At 43.2% G+C, this 20886-nt stretch overlaps 1 protein-coding gene across 10 annotated transcripts in view; it reads left to right on the plus strand.

Moving 5' to 3' along the window:
- LOC117238618 (dystrophin, isoforms A/C/F/G/H) overlaps positions 1 to 20886 on the plus strand; it is a 438274-nt gene that overhangs the window by 81195 nt on the left and 336193 nt on the right. For all 10 annotated transcript variants that reach the window (XM_033503734.1, XM_033503710.1, XM_033503654.1 and 7 more), the window contains 2 exons: positions 1876 to 1974; positions 18113 to 18218. In XM_033503734.1, the coding sequence (XP_033359625.1) occupies positions 1876 to 1974; positions 18113 to 18218 (205 nt within the window). The remainder of the gene's footprint in view (positions 1 to 1875; positions 1975 to 18112; positions 18219 to 20886) is intronic.

The following is a 20886-nucleotide window of genomic DNA, read 5'->3' on the forward strand; positions in this document are numbered from 1 at the left end:
TCATTTTCATCGGGCTTCTCTCGTCGAGGCTTTTCAAGAAGGGAGGGGAAAAAAAGTACGCCGTGAAGAAAACCACATGAGAGATATGATCGTTCTTCGACAACATGCACTTAATCAGGTCGGCTTTATGTGGAAGCGGAGGGCTAAAGTGAAAGCCAGAGAGGAAGGACACTGGCTCAGATACGAAGCTCCGACAGACTCGTCGAGGGGGGAGAAAATGTCGAGCCGAGCGAGACCTTAATTTCCTGTAGCATTCCGGCTTATCTCTTTCGCGATTTATCGACCTACCCCGAAAGTTACACGCTCACGACTCGCAGAAACATTGGTTGTCCTCGAACATCCGTTTCCTGGCTGCGTTACCCGGCATCCGAAGTCGATTATGATTGTTCGTCCACTTTTTAGTGGCTCGTAAACGTCGTTTCCTTTTTAGATGGAGATACGTCCGCGTTGCCTCCAGATCGGCAGAATTTTCGCAGTAGAAATTATTTCGCGGGTCCTTTGCCAACGATATCGCGCGATTTTTTCCAACGTTTAATCTAAAAATATCGAAAAATAACGCCATAAGCTTATTAACCGTTCTTGTAGAGACATCGAAGCCAAGTGGAAATTAAACTTTATTTTTCTCGACCTGGAACGACGATTCGTTCTACGAGCGTGGTTCGATATTACGAAGCAAGAGCTCAATAAATACGAAAAATACAATTAGCGAAGGAAAATTGTACATTGCAGGTCGTTCAACCTTCGTACGCATAACACGGTCTATCGAGCACGTTGAGTAATGCCTGTTGTTCTCGTACCGATAAAAGCGTACAAGCTATTCGTTAATCCGATGCAAAGAAAAGCTGTATGGCCAAACGACAGCTTTGTCTCGGCACATCCAATTCGATATCAAGCTTTCGAACGTTCCTGTCGCATTTTTTCTAGATATCGAATGGAGTAAATCTTTCGAGGTGGAACAAAAAAGTAATTATGCGTTTGGAAGCTCGCGATTTTCTATACCGATTTCAACATCGAACTGTAATTAAGCAATGTATCCTTGATATTTAATTATGCGCGCTGCTGCTGACTTTCACGGAGAAAATTTATTGTCTGTTATTATTGAAATGTGAGGTATTCGCGGTGAAATTTTCGTTTTACCACGATAATCCCGTTACCAGAGACAATGCTTCGTAATTATAGGAACAATGCCCGAAAGACAATGAGACGTGGCGCGCGTAATGTTTTTGCTGTAATAACCGTGTATCGGTACGTTTTCCCTGGTCTCCTGCCTGATATCAGGAAACGGAGCGAGCCACTTACGGACAGGCACTCCCAGCTAATTTCCGGCTGTAAATACTCGATTCGGTCCTATCCTGTTCGCATCCCATTCCCCTCTGATCGATGTCTTCTTTCCGTTTCCATTCCATCACTTTCCAATATTTTTATTCCAACAGGGAATTTCTACGCTCTAGGGTAAAATAACCTTCTTCTTCATCTAAAAACGTATTCAGAGTATTGGGACAAAAATACGATAAGTCACATTCACCATTTTTATTCCACGAAGTCGGTATTAACATTCGGAATAATCACGGCAATTTAGAAATCGGTCTTGCGTTACCACGATTGACTTCCTGTTTTGTTTTCGCGCTCACACGTTTCTTCGTTCTCTTCAAAGTTTTTGAAATATTAAGATAATCGCTTAGTTCGATAATTACACCTTCGGATTTCGCAAAACTTCGTCAACTTTGTCAGCTACCGTTTTTAGAAGATTTTTATGCTGTGATAGAACCTAATAGGTTGTTTTTATCTTTAATTGTAAGAGACTGAAAGTACGACGAGTATAATGATAATAAATTACAATGGAAGTATAATAATGATATTTTATCTCTGTTTCAGATACGCGACTGGTTGACGGTCGAAGAAGAGATGCTGCGAAAACAAGCCGTGGTCGTCGGCGATGTCGGCGAAATTATGGAGGCGCTTGATAAACAAATGGTAAGTAGATTATCGTCGCTCGCACGACAAATTCACGATTCGCTTTAGATGCGTAAGTTCCTCGTTCGTGCGCCGCGCCGTTCTTGCATTTTACATGACGTCCAATAGCTTCATGTTCATTTCCGTTCGCTCAAAGTTTTGCAAAATAGTTTCTAAATATTTAACGATGCTTGGAGTATTTATTAATAATCTTCGACCGTTTGATCTTCCTTCTTAATCTAAATCCTATAATAGTCCTTCTATCATTTATTATCGCAATGTAAATCTTAAACAGTAAGCTGTGTAAAAATCTCCTAAAAATTTTATTGTAGATTTATTGCACCTAAAAATGTCATTTTCCTCCTTTATCTTCCTCGATTATTTTACCAAACGTGTCAATCCTACGTGAATGCAGAGAACTAAGAGTTCCTACGTCGGCAAAGGCATGATCTGCAATATCCACGAGGGGATTGCAAACGAGCAGCTTCGTAGCTTCAACCCTTATCTGTACTTGGAGGGTAAAGCGAGAACCTCTCTGCGTTATCAGCGCAGAGTTTCTTCCCAGTTTGTCGATCGACGATTGCTGCACGGTAGTTTCAACGGATCCTTGTAAGCAAGGGTGCGATGGCGCTTTCTCAGTTTTCCGAGGGTTAAAGGTGGGGGTTTCTGGGGGTTTACTGACCGGGAAAACCCTGACATTGGCATTGGCATTAAGGGTCCAATGAACGCTGCCACGCCTTCCCATTTGTGCGTCGACGATACATTGTTGCTTCACGCGCAATAGTTATGCTCAGACTATTGATTACTCGTCCGTTGATTTGCTACGTATCTCTCGTCCACAAATTTTCCTCTTTTATTTCTTTTTTTATCTTTGGCTTCGTTGGAAAAATATTTTTTAATATTTTTATCGATTCTCTGTTTTTCTTCGGAGTTTATTATTTTTTCCACGATAAAATATCAAAACGAAATGCTTTAGATCGAATAATTCGACGATATCGATGCAAATTTGTATTCTCATCCTTATAAACGGATAATTACAATTTATGTAACGTTTGGTTTCTCGAAAGAAGTGTCCTCTTCTCCGAGGCTCTAGAAACAAGGGCAGTGCAGGCAAAGGAAAATTCTAGGTTCGATTTCCCGTGTTTTACATTAAAGATCGCGTTGCTAATATAAACACTTTTCAAGTGGAGCAAAGTTAACTTAGCCCGTTTTCTTTCCGCGAGTTCTATTTATTTGTTCCATTGATCGTTTCCATAACGGTAGCGAGGGTGAAAGGACCCATAAAGTGTGCTTTGTGTAGTATCAATGGTCGGTCGTAATCTTTTCAGCTCGGAGCAAAGCGGTGTGGGTTGGTGTTCGATAAAACTCGACTGAAGGAATTAATTAAATCTTATTGGCAGTCCTTTCGCGAATGCTCCTCTTCAATGGAGGCTCGTACCAGAACGAGTGCTTCTTCTATCTCTCGTCCTGTCCTTATCGAGAGCGCTTTTTCCTCGATTCGAGAACACCGCCGGACAGGAAGCGATTGTTCCTCGACTCCGAGGATATTTCAGATTTTTCCGTCTCTCGTTCGAAAGCGCTGAGAAAGTTCGGAAGCGAGCGAAGAGAAGGCCCCACGAAGTTCGATTACCTTTGTATCTGTCGATGAATTTTGCGCGTGAAAAGAAAGAAAGCCTGTGTCCCATTCTTGATCAATGATAACCGGTTTCCACTGAAATCATATGGCGGCCCTTGTCTCGTTAAAGCGCCACTCGAATCGCTGGGACACAATTTCACAAGAACGGTAGAAAACAATAGGTCGGTTACGGCGGTGTTGTTATTGATTTCCGATTGGAGGAAGCCGGAGCAAAAGATATGGAGAAATGAAAGAGCCACCGAGTGGAAGAGGAAGGAAGAGATAGACAGAGAGTTGAGACGAAGGTTTTTCATAATGCATAGAGGAATATCAGCACTCTTTGAATAGCGCTGATTACTGGAATTAAAATCATTCGATACGCGAAACTGGAGTAATTAAACCGGCGAGGAATAGAAGCACAGATTTCTAAGGAAATACGCGATCGTACGCGTATCACTTTTTACGTCGTTTCTTGTCTCGTACGTCGAAATGGTAATCTACTTATCCTACATTAAAAAAAAGAAAATCTTAATTAAGTACCAACGATAGATAGGATGAACGTGTACGTAAACTCCGAGTATCCGAAGGCTAAATTGCAGATGGTCTTTGATTTGTCATTTAAAACGAGGAGGATGTACGTTTTCGTGCATATATTACGCGATGTTGCGCTGCACTGAACTACAGTCAATGTAACTGTGTCACTTTGGAAGAGCAGCGTTGAAATTCGAAAGCGTTAAAATTTGAGCGACTCGAACCACCGGGTTGGTCGGAATCGTCGTGTAATTTGAACTTGTAATTGGATATTAAATCAATGTCTCTGTAGAGTAAAACGGCAAATTATCGTCGGATATATCGCTGAATATTACAACGGTTGTTTGCGCAATCGTTTGATACTGTAACGATCGACTTTACGCGCTAATTAGTTTACCTTCGTAGAGAGACGCGATCATCGAATTACTATGCATATCCTCGAATCCTTTTCTACGTTATACAAATTACAAAGATCGCTTCTACATCGTAGTTGCAGCAGTATTCGCGTTAGTCATGTCTGTAATGCGTGACGTAACTGCACCGCCCCTGTTCTCTGCTTTTCCAAACGTAGTAGTAGAAGAACATTCCTTCCATCCAATATTACAAGATCGTCGTTTTGCCGCGCCGAGTCGAGGCGAAATTTCCTTAAAGAGGTAGCACGGTCCGGTATCTAATTACGCGGAGTTTTGACGAACTTTCTCCGGCCAACTTCCACAACGATTTTCGCAATTAGTGTCTCGCTCGAGTCGGAGCCGGCTAAATTGAAATTACTTTCGAATTATTTCGATTCGAGCTGAAGGGAAAGAGAGAGAAGGAGAGACAGGGAGAGAGAGAGGCGTGAACAAAACGATATCGGGATGAGGCTGTACGCTTTTACGCGCGTCACGCACGTCTGAGTCAAGTTCTCGAATTCGCCTTGCAAGCTGTTGCAGACTGGAACGGGATATTTAATTGTCGTTCCTTTTGTAGAACGTTCTCGCGATTACGAGCAAAGAAATGGCAAGTTTTTCCGCGAAGGCCAGACGTGGTAGATGTTGGCGAGCTGAAGTCACAGTGCTCGATTTAGTTCGACCTCGTTAAAGTAATATCGCGCGAGGAACGTGCGCATCATCGCATTTTTCACGTCGTCGTGTGCATACTCATAAACGCGCGACCCATTTTTAATCCAACGTCAAAGGTCCTTTTTCGATCGATTTTTCCACCTCGTTGCGTTCTCTTTCCCTGTTTCTCGCTTTATTCCTCGTCCCTTTTTCAGTAATTGTGCAATTCAGTGACCTTTCCCAATTTTGATTATCGAACTCTAGTCTTTTTTTTTTTTATTGAAATTTGTCAAGCTCCTTCGATCGATTTCTTGCTTTACCGATGAACTAAGAAAGATTTTAAGAGAAAAACCGAGACGAAATAATTGAATTTAAGAATTTCTCTTTATTCACGGATTATTTGTTCCGTGCAATTGAAAGTTCGACAGGATTTTCGACTGACTCGGTCAGCGTGTTTTCGATTTTAATTCGGGTCCGCGAAATTTGTCGGTTTCGGGCCGGCACGTAACGATAGATCTACGCGGTGATACAACAGTTTGAAAAAACGTTCGTACAGATAAACTTGAATTTGACGCGCGACGTAAATAAAATTTGTATGGCGAGAGGCTGTAAAGTTACTTTGAGCAAAACGTTTGTTCTAATTGTTTCGCGTGTAAATCAAACACGCTGTCCCTCCATAAATTGAATCGTACTCACTGACGTCTAACTTTGAATCGCGTATACAACAGGCAAGTCGATGTTACCCTGGCTCTTGTATTATTCAACGTGTCCAGGATTTTTATCCTTATCGCGCCTTTATCATATTTTTCGCTGTTTGCTTCCCACGCGAATACACGCGAATGAAATTTTGACGACTCGCTACGAAGTAATATATTCATTGACGATAATCTGATATGAGAATTTCGGTTGATACAAGGAATTCTTTGTGCTTGATATTTTAGAATTTTAAAGAATACATCGACGTTCGTAGTATACTCGAACAATTGTCACAATGGAATATATTTTGTTTAACTTTATTATCATTCGTATAAAGTCTCAGAAATAACATTTCCAAGGAGAATTATTTGGTCTTAGCATTCGGCAATTATAGAAGGGTGGATTGCGTGTGCGCAGTGCGCATCTTCTTTATCCCCTCGACATCCGATTAGGTACCATAGCAGCGATAGATTTGACCTCGCGCTTGATAAATCGGAAATAACGAATGTTCTTTTTGTGCTAAAAATCTTTCGAATCCACCGGTAATACCTGTTTTTCTTCTTTTTTCTCTTTTTTCTTAAGAAACAAAAGGTATCGAAAACTCTGGTGGGTCGCTTTAAAATTGTTTAAAATATTCGAAATAATACATAAATCAATATCGGGTAATCCTGAGCGCGATAGCAAAATTTTCATTACGTTCGACCAAAAAATGGAAAATACAGAAAAAGATACGAGAAAAATTGGAAATTATTTTCTGTTTGGAAGAATCAAACGCAATTTTGTTTCATCCTATCAAATTTTCAATTTCCAACCCTTCGGTAACGAAATTGCTGCGTCTGTTTTGGCGATGGTTTAAAGCGCTTACTAAACGGCACCCTCTGTACGCGAATTTTGTGCCCCGTAGGCTTTATACCCCGTAAGCCATAGAAGAGAGGATGATACATATATACATATACACACACATATACATATACATATACATATGCATATACATACACATATACATACATACATACATACATACATACATACATACATACATACATAAGTATATAAAAATGTATGTATATATGTAACGCTATTATATATATATAATACCGTTTCCTAGCTACCACAGATGCCCATGAAGCTGCGAATTTCAGTCAGTTTCTCGGCGGGCTTCCATCGAAATACTCGCGCTGGAAAATCATACGGCCATGTTTTATTAACCAGGAAAATTTTGATTATTCGTCAGTCGTGCTATTTGGTTCCACGTTTCGTCGTCCCCTGTTCTCTCTTTCGTAAAGCTGTTCATTTTCTCTGAACGTATTTCTCGTGCCATTTTGCGTTCCTCCATAGATTGATTACGTTCGTTCGTTGGTTTAATAAACGTAAGAGCATTTACATCAACGACGAGTATGTGAACGAAGAGGCAACGATCGATCGCAACGAGACTGCATTGCTCGACGAATCGAAGCGAACAGCCCGCAGAAAAATTTAGAAATCACCGACAGTTTCAAGATTTTTCGAAACCGTGATCGTTTCGGAATAAACACTCGTCGTTGCAGCCTACCGCGGTTTCAATTAATTCGACGACGCAATCGTGTACCGGAGCTGGTAAACTATTTACACGATATAATATCAAATTAACGTTCTGCTTTATCGTTACGCGCACCGGTGCTCGTTGTTCGAAATCGTTAAACCGTCTTTCTGATTAATTTACATTCCGCGTATATACGTACCGGGTGAACGAATGGAGAACGGTGCAGATATCCGAAAAAGAAACAGGCCACGAAACTGTTCGTATCGGCGCGTTCGTTATACTTGCATTAATGAGGAATTCGCGTGGTAATTGTCGGGGCCACGGATAACCGAAGTTGCCGCGCTAATTTGCCAATCGCTAACGAACCTCTCCGACGAATCTCGTCTCTTGCGTTTCTCACGGCGTGGCGTGCAACAACGCAACGCGTAGTTTAGTTATCGGCGCGTGAATCCGATAATGTGATTTTGACGAGAGGGCGCCAATGAAATTTCGCCGACGATGCGGCCAACGAAATATGTAGCAAACGAAACGAAAATCGATACAGCCTGCTGGCCGGCTCGCTGCTCCTCCTCTTTGCCGCGCTCTGTTCCTCGTGCTCTTCTTCGTCTCTTCGTCTCTTCGTGAATGGATGCGGTGAAACGAGTCGCAACCGCCCTACTCGGCCTCCCTTCCACCAGATAAGAAGGATCGTGGCTGATTTTCCCGTTGTTTCGATCGTTCTTGTTCGTCGCGCGGTTAAATCGCGAAAGAGGAATGATTTTTCTCCTTTTAATCGAATTACGCGGACGAATTGGTTTAGTCCCAACAGCGAGTCCTAATTTCGTTCGAAAGGATTTAAGGATCCATTTGCCCCCTCTGTTCTTCGACTCGTTATCGATGATCAGTGGTTTTGTATTTGGTCGAAATTCAGTGGAATACGCGGCGATAAAGAAACGATGATCCGGTTGACCGATTTATTTCTCGATTGTTAGTATAATTTCTTATTATTACATTTTGTTATCTATAACATTTTCATTATCTGGCGATATCGTGTCTAGTTTGCATTTATTTTTAATCAGCTTGAATATTCCTTTTCATAAACTGGCAAGTTAACATCCGCGTTTAATTTCATGCATCAAACTTCCTGATCCGAGAGCATTTCGTTTAAACGGTTAATCAAAAACGATTCGATTCGATAACGCGCGCAAAACCGCGCTCGGATAATCTGTATAGAATAATTTATCTGGAATATCGTATAATTATTGTCCGGTTAAATTCGATTAGAACAGCATCGGTCGGATGATTAAGTTAATATCCGTTTCATGGAATATCGATAGCGAGGAAATTTACATGTCCAACCTACTATTCCAACTTATCTGTTATCCGGAAGAAATTCAAATTGATCTCGTCATCGTTGAGTCGTTAGGTTGGATATCCACCCTTCGAATATCCTCCAATTTTCCATCGCTCTATACCTGTCTTGTCGGTACTCATTTAAAAGTTTTGACATTGCGGTAAGCCGCATTATCCGTTACCTCGACTGGTCCCGCAGAGGCCCACGCAGTTTGACTGGCTGACAGTCAGCGGTTTGACGTGTCTCGTCATTTCCAGATCCCTCGCAGCGAAAGGTAATTTCTTCCTTCTAATATTCGAACCGCTCTGCTTTGTCGTATTTCCAAATCTAATCGTAAAATTGCCTGTAACACAGGAAACTAGAAAATAAACAAAGATATCCACCGAGACACCGAGATTGTGATTTCGCAGCTACGTTTCTCGCTTCCGCCGCTTTAAACAAGGTGTCCCAGAATGACGACGTATCGTCGATCGTGTACGCTAAGTTCAGAGCAAGGTTGAAATAACGATAAAAGGCCAGATCCTTGGTCTTCGTCTTCGGTCACCGTAGGTCACTCGTTTTACCTTGAAAACGTCGCATATAGATAGACATCGATGATCGAAGATTATACGAGACGAACGTAAACACGTCGTTCAGACTTCGTATCGCAAAACTGGGTTTTGTTTGCGACTTCTTTTTTTAACGACCACTGTCGAATTGCAGTAGTTTACGGTTCGTGCGTCCGTGGATTTACGGGGAGACGGTAGAGCAGCGACAATGAGGACGTTTTCGGACGCATTGCGATAAATTCGCGCGCAAAATATCAGTGGCGCGTGCTCGCGGTGAAAGTGGCGCGTAAACGCACGACGGAAACGATGGGACCGCGCGTGATTTTCGTCCAACGATCCTAAACGGGCGAGTTACGAAGGAGTTGGAACCGAAGCTGCTCGCGCGAATAAACCAGAGGAGAATCGTTGTCTGGCGGAGAATACACAACGATGCGCGGAACCGAGAAAAGCCAGGCGGAATCGTTTCGTTAGCGTGTAAAGTGTGTGTAAGCGCGATGGATCGAAAGGAAGCACGATCGGGTAGCTCGAGTAGCTTCTCCGGGTGTACCAACACTCTACAACTTCGATTCAACGTAAGTACACGATTTATGCTTCGCATCCGAACGCCGAAGAACACGAAAAAGGATGAGTCGCGACGACGAAATCGCAACCGCCTCGCGTACTGATATTTGCTCGCATTTAACGGGCTTAATGACGGTGCCGGGTACGGGAATTTATTGCTGGCCTGCCTGCGCGACGTTGTTCCTCGACAGACGAGTAGGTAAAAGGAAACACGGGAGAATTACAGAGCTTAATATCAACCAGCGATTCGTAAAGTGGCAGCTGTTTTCTCTTGTTTCAGGACCGTCGTTTACTTCAGTCCCCAGGAATGAATGCAATTAAAAAATCGCGTTTCCCGTTTCCAGGCATTGCCCCGTAATCGCGCGAAGTTTCAAGAGGGTTGTTCTTCGGTTTTCTAATTTCGTTTATTACCTTTAACGAGTTTAAAAGAAAGGTTTGCGTTGGCGAACATTGAAACGCATTTTACTCGCTAAATACACACTCAGCTGGTTCTACGAACTAAGTAACTAACTTTGCGTTAGAACCGCATACGTCGAACAGACGACATTCTATCAACGTGATACGAAAGTCGAGAGACGTAAGGATCTACTATGTAAACCAATGCGTAAAATTCTACGCGTTAAAACGCGTATTCCAACTTAGCGAACGTCGTTCTTCCACGTCTCGTTTTTGCCTGGTTCCTTCTAATCTTCGCAGGTTGCAGGTCGGACGATCGACAAGCCAAATCTTCAAAGCGGAGACGGTTTCGTTTTAAGTCGAATCTATCGCGGAAACGAGGGCAGCGTTTTCTTTGATGCGGGTAAAACGAATTTCGCGCGAATATTGTCCGAGAAGGAACTCGGGGAACGCGTCCCTGGCCCGAGGTCGCGTTCTCCCGGGATAAATCCTACGGCCACGAATCCCGTTGCCCGATAATTTCGTTTTTTCCCTCTTTCCTCGTTGGTGCTTCGTTCGCTTCTTTACTGGCCGCAATGCAATAACATCGTTCCCCGGACCACTCTTTGACGTTACCCTCTTTTCTAACGGAGCCTCGGCGAACCGCTTTACCGGAAAAATAGAAAAGAAAATTAACGACGTCAGTGAAAATCTTCTTACCAAAAACCATGCCGGTTACACCGAGTTTTTTTTCTCCCTTCCCCGTTGTAGACGTTAGCTCCGGGTTAGAAGGATATCCTCTTTGTTACACCGTAATTCCTCTTTCTTTCGCCTGCCCCGCCCCCCTCTCTCTTCACGTTCTTTATTTCCACCTCAACTTCTCGTTTTCTTTCTGCCTCTTTCTCACAACCTGGCTTCTACCCTTCACGCTCGCATGTTCTCTCCCTCGTTCTTCTCCTTCGTTCGTTGACCGTAAAAGTCTACGTAGACGAGTGTTGCTGGTTTTTCGGCCTCGTCGTATCCTCCTCCACAACGTAACTTTCTTACGCCACGTTCAAAGCCACGTCTCGTTATTCTCGCAACTTTGCGATCGTTAGTTCCGCTAGGAAGGGAAACTGCAAGAGAAACAGGCCGACTAGTACGTTTCCCCTCCTGGCGACGGTAATTCACGCTCGGGCCGCATTAATTATCGATCAATCCGTAAGCTGTTGAGCCCTCCCTGCTGGCGCGCTTACTGGCTGCTCGCTTGTAGCAATTCTTTTTATGGGTTAAACGATGTAACGGGATTCAAGGTTGATCGGAATGTAATCTCTCTACACCTAGAAGATTTTGATAGTCGGAAGAAAGAAGAAGAAACTACGATGTTCGAGCTTTTGCTTGAGAATTTCGATCGAGAATGTAAGGCAATACGACAGGCAGTGTATCTAACGATAAAATAACGCCGAAATATAGCTCTCGAAATTTTCTTTCTCTTTTTCTCGACAGTCTTATGCTTAGATCGTGACAAAGACGTGTTTTCTTTCTTTTCTCCTTTTTTTTTCTCGCACAACACAGATTTTTCGCTCGATTCTCGATCGCTCGTCATCCGCGTAAATTTCTGCTACCTTACGCTGTGAATATTCGTGTGGACGCGTTTCAGGATTAAACAAAATTTGATAAAAGAAGCCTGCTACGGCAATTGCTGGCCGTAAATTGCGAGCGAAACGGTGATCGTTTATAGCCAGCCAAGGCACGTTTATGAATTATCTTTACGACCTGTGAAATTTGTGACGCGACGTTTTATTTAATCGACTCGGGTGAATTATGGGCCGTGACCTCGGCTGGCGTGCATATCGACTGTTCTCTCCGTAATCGTACACGGATTTCTGCCACGGCAGGACTTTGTCGACGGAAGGACACCACCAGGGCTTTCCACGAGATTCACAGAGATCAGAACGGTGTTTGTTAATATCGTTAAGTCCGGTTTTCGCTGACAAGACTGTACGCGACGGCTGTTCCTCCTCTGTTGCTTCACTGCCGTTTCCATTAACGAGACTAACGCGTACAACGTCGACATCGTCCCTTCTTCGCTTGCGGTACGGAATGCAGGTCTACGATGGTTACTCTTTTTATTAAAAATGAGCCGTCACGCCGGTGCGATGATCGATCGACGTTGGCCAAGTTCGCTGTTCACGATGTTCGCATAATTTATACGGAACAACGAAAAAAGTCCTCGTATACTACGCTATTTCAATTTTCTCTGACAGTTTTGCGTGTCATCTGCTGCGTTGCGTCATTTGCTGATTCGTGATTCTGGAATGACTATCGTCAAATGTTTTTCTAGACAGACCAAGATAGTCCGATAAAACACAGATAGCACGCTTAAAATAATTTGTACAAATAATAGTCTCCGAATACAAAGACGATCGATCGATCGATAACTTTGATTTCATCGTGCAATCGTGTTCATCGCGAGACCATTAATTACATCGCGAGATTAAAAATATTGCGAGAGCAACTAAACGCAAAATTCGTAACGCGTTAAGACTCTGGTCATCGCCTACGTAAAACTCAGGCTGAATTTGTTATTATATAGTAAAATATTCTATATACTAAACTATATTTGTCTTTTTAATGCCGAATCAATTTTCCACTTCTGGTATTGGTTTGTTCAAGGACTGAAAACTCGTTCAAATCGTTTTATGCCACGATAACCTATCCTGTCCACGACATTTCTCTATTTTAATTAGAACATTCCGCCTGCAAACCTTAAATTATCACGCGTGGAAGAAAGGAGCATTTGTCGGTAGAAGTCGCGTCCTCTGAGCGGCTGTTTCTCGTCCAGTAGAGCAGCCATACGATTAAACCGACGGTTTCCGCCGTGCTTGTTCTACGTTTCCCACGTCGTCCTTGTTCCACTTCCCATTGAGATGCCACATTGCTTTCATCAAGCGTCGGTCACGAACAAACGTTAGGCGATATTGCTTGCCGATATTTTTCACGCGTGACACTGTGCCCCGGTTTGTACCTGGCATAAGAAATCAAGGGGCACCGTATATATGTTTTCGAGAGCGTTGCGCTGAATAATGCACCAACTGATCGAGTAAGTTTCCATACTTTGCGACGGTTATTCAGACCTCGCAACATTGGTAATGGACGGTATTAGGAAGGTAGGCGTAGGACGCGTCGCTTATGAGGGAATATTTCATAGCTGGGAAAGTTATTCGAGGCGACTAGGGCGACTTTAACCGATCATTTGTCTTACGTCCGTTGGACGAGGAGTATTCTTTGCGCGGAAAGAGAGAATAAAAGTACGGCTCTTCTTGCGATAAGACAGCATCCTCTTCCACCCATTCCCTCCTTTCAATTACCGTTTAATTGGATTCGAGGAAAAGACGTGTACGTCGGCTTTGCCCAGCGTGATTATTCGAGCGGAACTCGAGTTTGCCAGAGAGAATCGTTAGGAGATCGTTGTTACCTGGTCGATGCGACGTACTTTGGCGTAGCCTGCTTTATTTAGCCTCTGCAACGGAGAAAATAATGTCGATCTAGTTTCGCGTTGTTTCGAAGGAAAGTATGCGCTCGGAAACTGTAGTCGACAGCGGGTTGGCGAAGGTACCGAGAGATGAAACGATAACAGAGCGCTCTGGATGGCGAGAGTAAGCTATAACGAAAGAACGAATATGGAAGCGAACATTAGAAAATCGATGCAGGATACACATTTCTGACGGACGAAGGACTTGGCGAGGGCCGCGAAATCAACGAATAGCGTTTGCGTTGGCAAAACCGAGACAGTGTCAATTTTCATTTGTATAGTCGGACAAGCAGATTACGGCGGTTAGATATTAAAGGGAACGAGCGAACGGTGGTACGCGTTTTGAAACGCGGTTTGTAACTGTTCGTCAAACGTTATCGCGCGTCGACTCGCGTCTTATCAGCGTATTGGCGCGGTGCGTTCTCGTTTCAAAGCGAAATTTCCTACGATTTAGCCACGTCGGCGACGCGCGTTAATTACTCGAGACTTATCTGGAGCTGCATGCTGCCTGTTGTGCGCCAAGGACGGCCCAGGGAAATGCAATTACGCGTGTGTCTGAACCCGCTGACTTTTCACACGTGTATCAACTTAATGGCGTAATAACGCTACGTAAAAAGGGAACTAACCGTGTCAAGGATGAACGATAATTCTCTTCTTTTAAGAAGAAACGAGGAACACGAGGGCGAACTCGAGAGTCGAGACGGACTCGTTGATGCCGGACAAGCGTATTATATTTTTTCCTCTTTCCTCGTTTCCTTTTTTCTTCTCGTTTCGCGAACATTAGTTAAGATTACATTCGTGTTGCGCCTCGTTCGTAACGTGCACCGCTAAACAAACGCAGGAAATGGAAAGAGAGAGAAGAGAGAGAGAGAGAGAGGGGGGGGGGGAGAGGTGAATAAAATACAGAAAAAAGCGTAGCTGGAAGTGCAGCCAGTCCGTTGACTGAGCGGATTAAAATGGACGCGACAGGAGGTGCTGTGAATATCACTTTTCCAGCGTGAACGATAACATTCAGAATGTTCGAGGCCACCGGGTATCTATTGAAATTCCCGCGACTCCTGTTTCAACGGATCAAATCCTACGGGTTTTCCATTTGTTACCACTGGCAGACGAGAATGTGACAACCTACTGCCCGCTGCCTTTTCAACGAATTGGAACGTAGCGTTCGATCAAACTATGGTTACCCTTTCGATCCAACGTCCACGATATCTCTTTCGTTCGGAGAAGCATCGAAGAATATCGAAATGGGACGAAGGATCGTGTGACGGGTATTAAAGATGATTAACGTGGACTAGAATGACAAATGCGATACACCTCGCCAAGAGTACTCGACGCGAGTACAGAACGGTGTAACACACCGTCAAAGTTTTCCCACGTTCGTTCGAGTATGCGTTATTCCGTGAAAAATAAAAAACTCGGAACTGGAGAATTCCAGAGACCTAGAAATTGAGAACTCGACGACTATAAAAATTTACATTCGGCCGATTCTAAGAACGCTCTAAAAATCGGGGATTCGATAACTCTGAAATTAAAAAAATTGCGAGTCGGGAAACTCTAGAATATTGGAGAACTCGCGAAGAATTCGGAAATTTCAGAACCTCAAAACTCTAGAGATCGCGAATTGAAATTCTCGATAATACCACGACCTAAGGATTTATGAATGAACTGAATGAGGAAACACATGATTCATTGATTCAACTGCATTGTGTAACACTGCGATACATAGAAAATGACCGTGTACTCACCGTCATCGCGGTATGTCGGAATAACAACAGCGTTGTTTCGTAACGCGGGCAAAGTACGTCCGCGTAAAGTTCGACTGTGCACGTGTCCTTGTCATCGCTCTCTTCGCGCCACTCGACCCATAAATTGCGTCGCATTTTCACCTGGTATTAGTACAGTTCGTTTCACGCATGACGAAGTCGCCATTATCCAACGTCTATGGGGAGCACTCTCGTCTTTAACTTTGTATCTACATAACGACGCGATGCATCACCATACATTATACTGGACGTCTGGTGGTTTCCATATTTTCGTAGTCCCGTCGAGCTTTCTTGAGCCTCGCTTTCTCCGTATACCGGCGAGTTTTCCATGCCGCCAGTGACACGGAAGTAACGCACGATCGATTACACGCGAGGCTTATAAATAACTTCGTTTGTGTGTGGTTGCACGATGCTCGGATTAAAAACGAACGATCGATCTCCTTAAAGAATATCCTTAAAGAAGATCGATTAATCGGATGCTTTAGTCAGAGATTATTACGATCACGGAACTGAAAGTTAACGAAGAAATCGATTTCGATTATATTGGCGATCGAGTTACAATTTAACTCGTACTCTCCGATAAATAAATTATCAACAAAATGCATCTGTTTCGTATAAAATCCTGACTCGTAATCCATCAAAGAGCACGTTGGATAATTTGACTATTCGGCTCGATAGGAAGTTGAAAAAGAGAATCGTCTATCGACGAAAAGAAAGAAAACGGATTACCAAGATTAACCGAGTAATCCAGGCCGATCTGGTTAATTCGACGACACGTAGCCAGCAAAGAGTCGGTTCAGCATCGAGCGAAATTGGACGAGCCTGTCCGATAATAAAAAGCGCTCTCCTCGTGGACTATTAAGATATTCGATATATCGATCGTCGTCTAAATCGTTCCCTTCGTTGATTTTATAACTAAATTTTACGATACACCACGCCATACAGTACGCGCACGCGGTGTTGTTTCAACCTGGTCGAGCTAAGAGATTCGCTAACGAGGCGAATGAATAATTTGAATTCCTGCTTTTCCATGGCTGGTAATCGGTCCATAATTCATCCGAATTCCACTCTCATCGTGCAGTTCACCGTTACCAACGGAAGGAAACGTAATGACGTTAAATGAACAGCGTTCCCTTTTCGCGGAACGGAGGGAGTTTGAACGTTTCACGGTTAGTCGACCATAGGAAAATTAATTTGATCGTTAGGCGAGAACGCGAGAACAGGATTAGAATTCGGTGTAGTGAAGCGCGAGGCAGCCAGTCGTTCGGCTTGTCCTTTTATCTCGGTCTGGTGCAGATTAGCAAGACTTAACACGGTTATTGTTTTCGTAATCCGCAGAACACCTCTGGTTCGATAAACATTTTCCTTTGAATATGCCACCGCACGCCACCGTGACTTTCTTCTTCGAACATTCGCACTCTGTTTTACCTTTCTTCTTCCTTAATTCCTCTTTCATATTCTTTTGATGAACGAGACGTTTAATAGAACGCGAACGTTGAACGCGAGTGACGAGAATATCGTACCTGTCAACGGCAAATAAGTACGTACATACATTGATCGAAGCTGACGCACGGTGTACTAGAAAATCACAAAGGCGAATTTCTTCGGTTCTTGTTACGCGTAAGGTACAGGAAAGAGCTCTGAGCTTTTCGTAGCTCCTTCCAGCGTACACGCCTGTTTGCATATTTTATTCAGAGATTGTTGTCTAGCTTTATCACGCTAGAGAAAATTTGCTTGGAGTAACGAACATCGCGATTAGTAACATTTTTATCTTAAAGCTATACTTTTTACGTTATCTACGATTTCTCAGACGAATCTATTTATTTTTTATCGTACGCTACTTTTATTCACATTCGCGAGAAAATGTCTCTTGCGTCGCCGTTCGATGCCATTACGTTAATTTATATTTTTAATTATCTTAAAATATACCCGATTCTGGTCACGTTTTCTGTTCGAAAGGTTTGACGTTCGTTCGTTATTGCTCGATGTTTACTCTTTCGCATCGAGAAGTAACAACGATGCGAGTAAGTCATCTGCATTTGTATCTTTCATCGAATATAAAGCGACAAGTTTTAATTAGTTGTCGTTTCGCGTGATTTTATTACGCGGCATAATTACACGGGATGACAGGGCCGGGTAATAATACGCGTTTCGTTCGCAATATGCTAATTAGGTTTTCAAAAAGCCGGCGCTCCTGTGCTTGTAACAATGGACAGCGAAAATGGTAGCTCGGTTTCTAGGATGTCTACGACCGATCGATAGGCCCGTGTAGCAGAAAGCAGCTACAACGAAGAGGCAGAAACAGGTGATCGACCCGAAGCTTTCGCGGAACGTTTGATGGAAACGTTCTCGCTTCGCCGATATTTCTGAATATTTTTTCTCCTTCCTGGATAAAAGTCCGAAAAAACGTTTCATAAAGTAAAAATTCGAACCTGTCGTTGCGATCCGACTTGTCGACGATTTTAACAGCTCATCGTCGAATTTTACGTTTTATCTTTAATCCGGTTCCCCTTGGAAAATGGGGAAAATTTCAGAAATTCGTAGGTCGCTGAAGAAGTAAATAACACTGAGGAAACAATGCTGCTTTATTTATAACGTTTATGTTTATATATAACGTTTAAGGGCGATATTAATCCACGGATGTCTGGTTTGCTTGCGCAGGATGTCCTACGAGAGCTGGGACAGAAAAAGCCGCAGCTGGACGAGCTGGTGCACACCGCGGAAGCGCTGCGTGCGGACACCAATAGACAGCAAGTGCACGGCAAAGGTAAGCTCATTCTCTTTTCCCCTATTTCAACCCGTTTCAGCTTTCAGAAACTTTTATTTCGCGTTTCCATTTAATTCCACACGCTCCAACCTAATTCCCGTTACGCGGTTATTCACAGCTTACAATTGCCAAGTATTTCGAATTACGAGCGCTATTCGTTAGGACAGGTGATAATTTATTACCAGTTAAATCGTGAAACGAACGTAGGACGAGATTGGTAATGGGAATATCGTCATCGCGGAAGATCGATATTCGTATCGATAGCCAACGACCTTAATAAGTTTTTGTCGTCGCAATTGATAAGGGTGCACGGTTACTGCTTGCCAAGCACTTTTCAGGCCCCGGCAAATTTCAGAAGTTTAATTATCGGCCTTGATTGTTCGACCAAAGTCTGTAATAAATTGAACCATCTGTTCCACGGGACAGCTACTTATTATACGAAGTATCTTGCTCCAAGCCGTTCTTTTCAATCGTTTCTTACATCCGATTGAACGGATCGCGTGCAAAGGATTTCTCCTCTGTCAGCGATGTTCTTATGAAATCGTCAATTTGTCTTTTCTTCTACCTGCAACTTGATTCCGTAATAAGCGATCGGATATCCGAACATCGTTCTAATGATATAGTAGGAATATTAGCTTATAGACAGCTCTTACTCGTGAAATATAAAATAAAGTAAAATAATTTACTCTCGTTTAACACTTTGACGGTCGTTCTTTGCCTTCGCTTTGGTCGGCTACCGTCGCGTTTACGAGATTTCAGTTTCTTCTTTTTTTTAAATTTAATCGGCACTTGAAAGCGAGGCAAATAATTTCTATGTTCGATGGAGCTCTATCGAAGCGAAACGATTTACGAATGCATTGAAAAGACCAGCAATTTGCGAGTCTAATGATCCAGTGAAAACGAATGCTCAGAAAATGATTATATTCCTGCTTCTGGGATTATATCCTTAAATTAAACGATATAACTGTACGGGGCAATCGGTAAATAAATAAATAAATTTATATAATCATAGTAATCACAGTCATATAATAACAGTGCTGGAAGCGATCAATGGCAAAGCATTGACGCGGTTTCATTTTCTCAAGATCTTTAAACTCCGACGATTCCTCGATTCTTAAAGATCTCACACGCAATCGACTTTCTACGCGGCATCGAGCGTGCTGATCTAACGGTGCGAGTTCTTCGGATCGTTTCACGTGCGTTTTCCATACCGTAACGCTGGTAGTCGATTCTCGATCACTCGACAAGCATCCACTGCCTAATATTTTCTCAACGGTAATTCCAGCCGTTAATTGACGACTCTTTGGTCTATCTGGGTGGATTGGAAATTAGCTCGGCTAACCGTTTGGGGCGAGGCGAGGGATCCGATTGATTTGGAAACTTTTTAAATGCCCGCGAATCTGGCGCGGATTGACGCAATAGAGGGTCGAGCGCGGAGATTAACGGCGATGCCGTTAATTGTTTCAAGAGCCCTGGAAAACTCTCTCTCCCGCCGATGTCGCATTGTTCCTTCTATATTAGCGTGCCGGTACTTGTCAGTCCCGTCTGGTACTGCGCCCGTGCATTATAGCCAGACGATTCTTTCGTCCATTGTTTTCAGCAGGCCGCCCACTCTGCGTGAAATAGGGAAGAAAGGGTTATCAACCAGTTGGTTCCCGTCTCTTGCGTTATGCGTCGCAAGCTACGCTTCTCCTCCAGCATTCTTATTAATCGCACCTGCGCCCCCCTTTACCGTATTTCACGCTATTAAATGTCTTGGTTTCGCGTGATCATCAGAATCATGGATGTTGACGCAAATTCGTGTCTTTCGTAGATATAAGAAAGTACTAACGAATCCGGCGTCTTTTCTTTCTTTCGCTTGAAACATATTATTTTTTTATCTTTTTCGATGATACGTTCTTGCATCTTCAAGTTTTGTATATACGCGCGAACATCCGCAGTATGGCAATCGTATACGTCGTTTTCATGGAATCGGTGAATTTTTCGTCCAATTGCATTAATAATTCCACGACGTCGATGAATAATACGGTAGAGATCGAAGAAATTCTTATTCCTCGATATAAAGTATACAACACCGATCGTGCAATAATAATAGGACAATTTAGTACAATTTGAATGGACAGGAAAAAAAGAATATTCGGTGTCGTGACGCTACTTCATATCCTTGTAAAAACTCTACTTCGTATGGAACTTGCGACATCGAGGTGAAAACTTGTAATTCCTCTCTCTTTAACTTGATCGGAACGTATATACTAGGAAGAAAAATTGTGCGTCCAAAGTTGGCCAAGTTTATCGTTCGGCGGTACATAGAAAAATAAAAAGCTGGCCGTTTTATCGATCTAAAAATCGCTCGTACTCGCAAGCTGTCGGTTTACGGGTAGCAGCCCGATGTCTGGTTTTCCGTCTTGGCTGGCGTGCACGTGCCTCCTCGAGATTGAACCGATGCTGAAGTGGCTCGACACGGCAACCTCGGGTATATCGAAAGGCGGCCGCATTTCGGCCAACCTCTCCACAGCAGATTTTTCATAACGGTCACGTTATCAAACCGCGGCAAATGCCCACCTAGTCCGAAGTGCTGCTGTTCCCTCGCAGTCTTTAATTACCAGCACGAAACACTGACATGCTAACGCTCTCGCGTTTCACCGCCGTTTCTTCTATGCATCCCCTG

The sequence above is a fragment of the Bombus vosnesenskii genome, unplaced genomic scaffold (genome assembly GCF_011952255.1).
Source record: "Bombus vosnesenskii isolate JDL3184/JDL3185 unplaced genomic scaffold, Bvos_JDL3184-5_v1.1 scf7180000013264, whole genome shotgun sequence".
Taxonomy (NCBI): domain Eukaryota; kingdom Metazoa; phylum Arthropoda; class Insecta; order Hymenoptera; family Apidae; genus Bombus; species Bombus vosnesenskii.